Source organism: Mus caroli, chromosome 9, assembly GCF_900094665.2.
Source record: "Mus caroli chromosome 9, CAROLI_EIJ_v1.1, whole genome shotgun sequence".
Lineage (NCBI taxonomy): Eukaryota > Metazoa > Chordata > Mammalia > Rodentia > Muridae > Mus > Mus caroli.
The window spans coordinates 41,228,041-41,237,271 of record NC_034578.1 but is presented as its reverse complement, the minus strand read 5'-3'; the positions used below and the strand labels follow the sequence as shown (position 1 = coordinate 41,237,271).

Here is a 9,231-nt window from a genome sequence, read left to right as displayed (position 1 = left end):
CACGTGATTTCGCTTCCGGAGGCCGGGGCCTTCGGCAAGATGGCGGCCTACCTGCAGTGGCGGCGTTTCGTTTTCTTCGAGAAGGAGCTGGTGAAGGAGCCGCTGGGTAATGATGGGGCCGCTCCCGGTGCCGCGCCTGTGTCGGGATCCGCTGCTTCCAAGTTCCTTTGCCTCCCTCCTGGCATCACTGTCTGCGACTCAGGTCGCGGGAGCCTGGTCTTTGGAGATATCCTTCTTTCGGAGGTGTTTCTTTCCTCAGCGCACGCCCGACGAGATTCTACAGCGAATGCAATCTGTCAGTGGCGCTTTGCGTGCTCGCAGTTAGACGCGAGCCCAGATGTCTTTTGTGGGCTGATGGGAGAAAGAAGGAAGTTCATTCTCTCACTTGTCAACTGAGCAGTCCTGGGCAAGTCATTTAACTCTCGGCTTCAGGTTCCTTTACTGGAAAAAGGTTGTTAATGCCAGTTTGACAAAGGTGAAGATCGGCCCCCTCGCAAATAGATGCAACTTGCCTTTAAAAGATGTGTGTGAGGTGTTACCGTCCCTGTCTAATTTTGTAGGCTTGGAGGTAGATGAGATAAGGACTTTGTTTGCTTTGTTCACGAGCTATGTGGGGAAGCCCTTGGGATGTACAGTCAGACCCCAGCTGAGGTCTCAAGCCACTGGTAGTTACAAACTACATAGGGGCTACTTTTTCCTTCAGAGACGCTCGTTCCTCAGCTTAAGATGGGTTTACATCCAGGAGGATCCATCATAAATGGAAAGTTATACAAGCCAAAAATGCATTTATCTTGCCTAGTCTACCAGTCTAAATAGCAACAGAGTACACTATAACTATACCATATCAATGTTCCCTTCTGATTCCATTGCTGACCGGGAGCTAAATGTGCCCAGCATCACAAGAGAGTATCTTTTTCAACATCTTGGACAGGGTCTCAATGTGTAGACTAGGCTGGCCTTGAACTCACACCCATCTCTTTTCTCCAGATCACTGGGATTAAGGGCTATCCTCAAAGTGAGTATCTTACCCATATTACTAGCTCTGGAAAGGCCGGCAACTTCTCAACTATGCTTTCTTCTTAGATGCTCTGCCCCTCAGCCCTCAAAGTAGAATTTCTACTGCTTGTCACGTTTGTAGGGTTGTAAATTACAAATTGCTAAGTCAGTGACAACACACTGATCATACTTTTAATTTTTAAATTAAGCGCAGTAAGAAATTAGCAACAATAATACTAAAACAGGACAATTATAATAATATCCTGTAATTGAAATTATGTGAATGTAATCTCTCTTAAGATTACAAGTGCATGTGAGTGTTTCATTTCCTTCTTTCTTTTTTAAATTTATAAACACAAGATCGCATTTAGCCAAGGATGACTTCTGACCTTCTTACCTTTACCTCTGGAGTTCTAAGATTACAAACATGTGCCTCTGCACCCAGTTATATATGGTGCTAGATATCTAACCCAGGGTCTTGTGTGTGCTAAGGAAGTGTCAGTTGTGTGCTCTGTCTCCAGCCCTGGCTTCTCCTAAGATATTTTAATTCCTCGTTGTACTATTGATGCATAGAATATGCAGCTATAGACGAGGTGGGGGAGGGTCACGTCACTCCTTGGAAAAGAGGCACCTTGACTACCCTGCACATATGGAAGGCCAGATCTGGTTCTTGCCACGTTCTCTACAGCTTACAGGGTTCCAGGCCTACAAACTACGGGTGACACACTTATATCAGCTGAAGCAGCACAATATTCTGGCATCGGTTGGTGAGGATGAAGAGGGTATTAACCCTCTGGTAAGTTCCAGAAAAAGAAAAATCCAGAAGCCCGAGGAATGGTTTTTGGTTGGAGGGAAACTAACTTTCACATGTCTGTGGGCTGTCTCCAGGTAAAGATCTGGAACCTGGAAAAGAGAGACGGTGGCAATCCACTCTGTACCCGGATTTTTCCTGCCATCCCAGGGACAGAGCCAACTGTTGTATCTTGTTTGACGGTCCATGAGAATCTCAACTTTATGGCCATTGGTATGCTGAAAGAAGGAAAAAAACGTATTCCTAGATTTTTAAAAAATGACTTATTTTTATTTTATGTACATTGGTGTTTTGCTTATACATATGTCTATGTGATGGTATTAGGTTCCCCAGAACTGGAATAACAGGCAGTTGTGAGCTGCCATGTGGGCGCTGGGAATTGAACCTGGGTCCTCTGGAAAAGCAGCCAGTGCTCTTAACCACTGAGCCTCTTCTCCAGCTCCCATTCCTAGATTTTTAAAAATACATTTTCTTTGACATGGTCTCTGCAGTTGATACGTGCTGTCACTGTTTTCTGTTTTTCAGGGTTCACAGATGGCAGTGTCACTCTGAACAAGGGAGATATTACCCGGGACCGGCACAGCAAGACGCAGATTTTGCACAAGGGCAACTACCCCGTTACTGGACTGGCCTTTCGCCAAGCAGGAAAGACTACCCACTTGTTTGTCGTGACAACAGAAAATGTTCAGGTATCATCAGGATCCAAGGGAACCAACAGGCCAGGTTGGAGAGTCTTACATTTTTTAAATTATAGCGCTTTGTTTTCCCAGTTTATTATTTTATTTCTTCATATAGGAGACTAAGAGGAAAATGACTCTGTGCTTGTAATAGCATAATGTGACTCTCCCTTGTTAGGCACAGTTAGACAAAGAGCTTTAGCTCTCTGGCTCCTGGTAGTTCCTGGAGTTACAGGTGGTTGTGAGCTGCCTTTGGAAAGTGTTTGGCCTGAAGGATCAAGCCCCGAACCTCCTGTGGTCACACTGGTGGGAACTGCCTCCCCAACCTAGGACTACACTTTTGATAACCAGCAAAGAACCGATGCAGGTTTTAACTTGCAGGATTCTGCTGATAGCTTCTGATAGTATAAAAGAAAGAGAAGATGGCCTCCCAGTACATTCATCTAACGGCTAGGTGATAGTGATGGAGAAGGGAAGTGGTCAAGAAGAGATAGAAATGCCAAGTGGAAAACCAGTAAGAGTCAGCAGGGAAGTGGGAATGTCGGTCGGTATGAAGGCTTAGGAGCTGCCTCTTCAAAGGGAGCCTGCTAACTTCTTCCCTTCGGCAGTCTTATATAGTTTCTGGAAAGGACTACCCTCGTGTGGAGTTGGACACCCATGGTTGTGGCCTGCGCTGTTCAGCCCTGAGCGACCCTTCTCAAGACCTGCAGTTCATTGTTGCTGGGGATGAGTGTGTCTACCTTTACCAGCCTGATGAACGTGGACCTTGCTTTGCCTTTGAGGGCCATAAGCTCATCGTGCACTGGTTTAGAGGCTACCTTGTCATTGTCTCCCGTGACCGGAAAGTTTCTCCCAAGTAAGACTCCAGGGAAAAGGAGAGGCCTGACTTATTCCCCAGAACTATCGTTTTCTAAAATCCTAAGCCTCCATCCAGCTAGTCTGTCACTTGAGGGGTTGTTGTTGTTGTTGTTTGTTTGTTTTCTTTTTCGAGACAGAGTTTCTCTGTTTAGCCCTGGCTGTCCTGGAACTCATTCTGTAGACCAGGCTGTCCTCGGTCAAACTCAGAAATCCTCCTGCCTCTGCCTCCCAAATGCTGGGATTAAAGGCGTGCACAACCACTGCCTGGCTTGTCACTTGAATTTTATGTAGATTGTTTTTCCACCTAGATTTAGTTGCTAATTTTTTTTAAAAGATATATTTATTTTATATATGTGAGTACATTGTTACTGTCTTCAGCCGTACCAGAAGAGGGCATTGGACCCAATTACAGATGGTTGTGAACCACCTTGTGGTTGTTGGGAATTGAACTCAGGACCTCTGGAAGAGCAGTCAGTGCTCTTAACTGCTGAGCCATCTCTCCAGCCGCCTTAGTTAGCTATTTTTACTGGAAAATGTGTTGTTTATTTTATTTTTAAAATTTACTTATTTTATGTATATGAGTGGTCTATTGCATGTATACCTGCATGCCAGAAGGGGGCATCAGATCACTTCTAAATAGTCATAAGCCACCATGTGGTTGCTGGGAATTGAACTCAAGACCTCTGGAAGAACAGTGCTTTTAACTGCTCTTAAACACTGAGCCATCTCTCCATTTCGGAAAATGTGTTTTTGTTTTAGACGTTTGTTGTAAAAATACTATGTGAATGTAGAATGCTTCAGGGTGTCTGACCTGGGATTGGATTTTTTTTACTATTTGGTGAAAGTAGTTAGGTAGAATGAGAAAGGACTGAGTGTCAAAGGAACTACAAGGTGCTATAAAGTATGTGGCATGGGTTTTTTTTGTTTGGGGTTTCTCAGAGCACTACAAAGGGACTGGTGGGCTTTTTGCATAGTGAAAGCACTCCCTGTTGGTTTTGTGTGTATATAATGTTCATGTGTGTGCAGGTGCGTGTATGGCCACGTGTGTGGAGGCCAGAGGACAACCTCAGGCACTATCCACTTGGTTTGTTTGGGGACAATCTCTGACTGGCCTGGGACTTACCAGGTAGACTAGACCGGCCTTCAGGTCAGTAGCCAGTGAGACCCCAGGATCTGCCTGTACCCATTTCCCTGGCCAAGTATATACCGTTGCACCTATTGTTTTATTTTCATTTTTTAAATCTTTAATTATGTTTATGGATTTTGTGCACAGGAGTGCAGGTGCTCTGGGGGGCAGAGGCATCCAATCCCTTAGTTACAGGTGGTTGTGAGTCACCTGATGGGTGCTGGGAACTGAACTGGGGTCCTCTGAAAGAGTACTGAGTGCTCTTGCCTGCTGTGCCATCTCTCCAACCCCTGTACCAGGGTTGTTTGGAGTTTGCTATTGTTGTAAATATGGGTTCTAAGGATTGACTGAGATCTAGGTGCCTGCAGAACAAGTACTTTATCACCAGAGCCCTCTCCCGGCGCCTGCTGGATTCGTTTTACTCCACACATTGTCTCACTTACCAGGCAATGGGTGGACATCTGAATGTTTACTTTCTACTCCCTTGGCTGGGATTACTGATAGGATACTAGAGGGTAAGACCAGGATTGTGTGTTGTTTTCCACAGCTGTCAGCACATCTCTGCATGTAGGAGATGAGCGGCTGAAGGGGCCGATGAGGTGATTTGTTCTAACTGGAATGGGGCAGCACCGACGTTGTCATGGGAAGGAGCCATAAGGGAACTGAGACGGGGTGATGTAACTAGTGGGTGCTTTTCTTTCCCGTGCAGGTCCGAGTTTAGCAGCCGGGACTCACAGAACTCTGACAAGCAGATTCTCAACATCTATGACCTGTGCAACAAGTTCATCGCCTACAGCGCTGGGTTTGAGGATATAGTGGATGTGCTCGCTGAGTGGGGCTCCTTGTACGTGCTGACGCGGGATGGGCGGGTCCACGCATTGCAGGAGAAGGACACACAGACCAAACTGGAGGCAAGGCCACCAGGTTCTCAGAGCTGGCACAAGCATCTAGAAGTAGCTCCAGGAATGGGTTTCTTAGGTCACCTGGGCCCAGTGACTTCTCTCTCCTTTGGGTCACACAGAGCCTTCCTCAGTTTCCTTAGGGTCTAAGATGTGGCTGGGAGGTAGGCCAACCCTCCTTGTTTACAGAGACCTTCTGTAGGTGAGGTGATTGATGGTGGTGCTGGGCTTGGGGTTATCTGAGGTCTTTGTCTAGACTGTAGGCAGAATAGAACTCCAGGACTGTCTACTGTGTCTATTATGGGTACTTTTGGAGAGGGTATACTCTCAGGACTATTTCTACCAATGTTCTAATCTCTCTTCTTCTAGATGCTGTTTAAGAAGAATCTATTTGAGATGGCAATTAACCTGGCTAAGAGTCAACATCTGGACAGTGATGGGTTGGCTCAAATCTTCATGCAGTATGGAGACCATCTCTACAGCAAGGGCAACCATGATGGGGCTGTGCAGCAGTATATCCGGTTAGTTTGGGTGTGCTCTGGGATGTAGCTCTGGATGCAGAACAGATAGCTAGACTGCTGAAACTCTTGCCAGAGGGGAGGGCAGAAGTGGAGGGTGTTGTATTTCATCAGGAAGAGTTCACTTTTCCTGTGGAAACTGTGGTGCTGCCTGTGTGAGGAGAGCTGGTGAGAGTGCCTGAGTCCCAGGACTGAAGCAGGGTTGTGTACTACACAGTGAGTCTGTCTTCAGACACAAGGCCTAGTATAGTACTTGGGATGCAGAGGCAGGCAGAACTCTGTGAGTTGAAGGCCAGCCTGGTCCAGATAACAATTTCTCAAGCCAGCCTTCACTACATAATGAGACCTTGCCTCAAAAGCAACAAGAAAAAAAGAACCAGTGTTGTGGAGCCTCGAATGGTGTGGTTTATACTAAGTTTAGTATCACTGACACCACATTGACTTTGTTAGAAGTGGGCTATGTAGGACACACTAACAGGTCTGTAGTGATCCCTGTGCAGTTGACTTGACAAAGTACTCTAATCCTGATGATGTTTCCCTAGAACCATTGGAAAGTTGGAGCCATCCTATGTGATCCGCAAGTTTCTGGATGCCCAGCGCATCCACAACTTGACCGCCTACCTGCAAACCCTGCATCGGCAGTCTCTGGCTAATGCCGATCACACCACCCTGCTTCTGAACTGCTACACCAAGCTCAAGGACAGCTCGAAGCTGGAGGAGTTCATCAAGGTGAAGGGTGGTGTCGGACACGATGGTTCCTTCACTGAGCCTGCAGTGCCTTAGCTCGGACTTGCTGTTCTTCAGCATGACGTAGGAAAGCAGAGGGCCAGCTCGGGAACCAGTGCTCTCTCCTCTAAGGAGAGGAGCTGCTCCTACTGTCTAGAACATTCCATGGCACCGAAGCCCAAGAAGTGCCATTAAGGAAGCCCCGAGCCGGGCGTGGTGGCACACGCCTTTAATCCCAGCACTCGGGAGGCAGAGGCAGGCGGATTTCTGAGTTCGAGGCCAGCCTGGTCTACAGAGTGAGTGCCAGGACAGCCAGGGCTACACAGAGAAACCCTGTCTCGAAAAAACCAAAAAACAAAAAAAACAAAAAACAAAAAACAAAAAACAAAAAAAAAAAGGAAGCCCCGAGTCCCTAGAAATGTCTTCCTAATGATAGGGACAGAGGAGAGTCTTGGGTCTTGAAGCAGACATTGCAAGAGGCTGGTTGGCATGTTTTTCAAGCCAGGATGTAATTGCCCTGTGGAAACAAGCTGTAATGGTAGATGCCTGTTTAGTCTCTCTTCTGTAGCCACTTCATGCAAATGAAGTGTGTAATGTCTTTATTGGCAGACAAAGAGCGAGAGTGAAGTCCACTTTGATGTAGAGACAGCCATCAAGGTCCTCCGGCAGGCTGGCTACTACTCCCATGCCCTCTATCTGGCTGAGAACCATGCACATCATGAGTGGTACTTGAAGATCCAGCTAGAGGACATTAAGGTGGGTGAGGTTCTTGCTTTGGGCAGAATGCCACTTGAAGACACACTTAAAAATAAAAATACATCCTGGTGGGTGAGACAGGGGCACTCCTTCACCTGCCACCTCTCCACAGAACTATCAGGAAGCCCTTCGGTATATCGGGAAGCTGCCTTTCGAGCAAGCGGAGAGTAACATGAAACGCTATGGCAAGATCCTCATGCACCACACACCGGAGCAGACAACCCAGTTGCTGAAAGGTCTCTGCACTGACTATCGACCCAGTCTGGAAGGCCGAGGCGATCGGGAGGCTCCGAGCTGCCGGGTGAGACCTGGGAAGCAGTTTGAGTAGCAGGGGTCACCTTAGAGGCCTGTGAGTGCTGAGCCACCTTCCTTAGCCACCATGCTTCCTTCTCCCCTCTGTCCCAGGCCAGCTCTGAGGAGTTCATCCCCATCTTTGCCAACAACCCACGAGAGCTGAAAGCCTTCCTAGAACACATGAGTGAGGTGCAGCCGGACTCACCGCAGGGCATCTATGACACTCTCCTGGAGCTGCGGCTGCAGAACTGGGCCCATGAGAAGGATCCCCAGGTACCCTGACTGGAGCCATGGGAGGTGCTGGAAAGCTGCGAGCTGGGCGGTCCCTGCTCTAGCACGTGGGAGGCCTTGGGTTCCTTCCCTAGCAGTGAATAGAGAAAAGCTTTTCCTTTTGTGCCTGCTCTCCAGCTTTGTGGCTGACTTTTGTTGCTTTATCTAGAGCAGTGGTTCTCAACCTTCCTAATGCTGTGACCTTTGATACAATTCCTCACGATGTGGTGACCCCAGTCGTGAAACTATTTCCTTGGTACTTTATAACTTTAATTTTTGCTGCTGTTATGAATTATAATGTCAGTATTTTGGAGGTAGAGGTTTTGCTAAGGTTGAGAAGCGCTGATGTAGGGGAGTAGTCCCTTTCCTCTGGGGCCAGATAGGTTTTACTGATGGGAAACTGGATTGAGAGGGACATTTGATCTGCCTTGTGTAAAAGACCTTGTGCCATCTGATGACTAATGGCCCAACCACTTTCTCCTGTAGGCCAAGGAGAAACTTCATGCAGAGGCCATCTCCTTGCTGAAGAGTGGCCGATTCTGTGACGTGTTTGACAAGGCATTGGTTCTGTGCCAGATGCATGACTTCCAGGATGGGGTCCTTTACCTCTATGAGCAGGGGAAGCTGTGAGTTTGGGGGACCCTCAGGGGAAAGGAAGATTCGGGTGATCTTTGCAGGACAACCCCTGAGGTGGACAACTCGTGAGGTGTGCCCTGTTCCTGGCCCCAGGTTCCAGCAGATCATGCATTACCACATGCAACACGAGCAGTACCGGCAGGTGATTGCCGTGTGTGAGCGCCATGGAGAGCAGGAGCCCTCCCTGTGGGAACAGGCCCTCAGCTACTTCGCCCGCAAGGAGGAGGACTGCAAGGAGTATGTGGCGGCTGTGCTTAGGCACATCGAGAACAAGAGCCTCATGCCGCCTCTTCTAGGTGCGTGTGAGGACAGGCTGCCACAGCTAGGGGCTCTGCATGGCAGTGGCGGCGGCGGTTGCTGCTGCTGCTGCTTCATTCTTCCCTCCTTGCCCCCAATTTCAGTGGTGCAGACCCTGGCCCACAACTCCACAGCTACCCTGTCTATCATCCGAGATTACCTGGTCCAAAAACTGCAGAAACAGAGCCAGCAGATTGCACAGGATGAGCTCCGAGTGCGGCGGTATAGAGAGGAGACCACTCGCATCCGCCAGGAAATCCAGGAGCTCAAGGCGAGGTAGCCATGCTGGGGTGTGGGAGTGGGGCAGGGGCTGGCTTTGGCTGTCATGGTGTGCTGCTGTATCGAGGTAGCCATGCTGGGGTGTGGG

The 9,231-nt window shown here is 48.3% G+C and overlaps 1 protein-coding gene across 3 annotated transcripts in view; it reads left to right on the top strand.

Moving 5' to 3' along the window:
- Positions 1-9,231, top strand: part of Vps11 (VPS11 core subunit of CORVET and HOPS complexes) — a 15,402-nt gene continuing 6,171 nt past the window's right edge. Inside the window, exons 1-15 of one of the 3 annotated variants that reach the window (XM_029481758.1) lie at positions 50-106; positions 988-1,015; positions 1,685-1,792; positions 1,885-2,020; positions 2,333-2,496; positions 3,093-3,340; positions 5,178-5,379; positions 5,737-5,888; positions 6,428-6,614; positions 7,221-7,367; positions 7,480-7,668; positions 7,773-7,934; positions 8,418-8,557; positions 8,661-8,863; positions 8,969-9,140. In XM_029481758.1, coding sequence (XP_029337618.1) covers positions 2,011-2,020; positions 2,333-2,496; positions 3,093-3,340; positions 5,178-5,379; positions 5,737-5,888; positions 6,428-6,614; positions 7,221-7,367; positions 7,480-7,668; positions 7,773-7,934; positions 8,418-8,557; positions 8,661-8,863; positions 8,969-9,140 — 1,976 coding nt within the window. In that variant the 5' untranslated portion in view covers positions 50-106; positions 988-1,015; positions 1,685-1,792; positions 1,885-2,010. Of the gene's footprint in view, positions 227-987; positions 1,016-1,643; positions 1,793-1,884; positions 2,021-2,332; positions 2,497-3,092; positions 3,341-5,177; positions 5,380-5,736; positions 5,889-6,427; positions 6,615-7,220; positions 7,368-7,479; positions 7,669-7,772; positions 7,935-8,417; positions 8,558-8,660; positions 8,864-8,968; positions 9,141-9,231 lie in introns of all 3 variants that reach the window. The other 2 variants (XM_029481759.1, XM_021172148.1) reach the window with 2 other exon arrangements.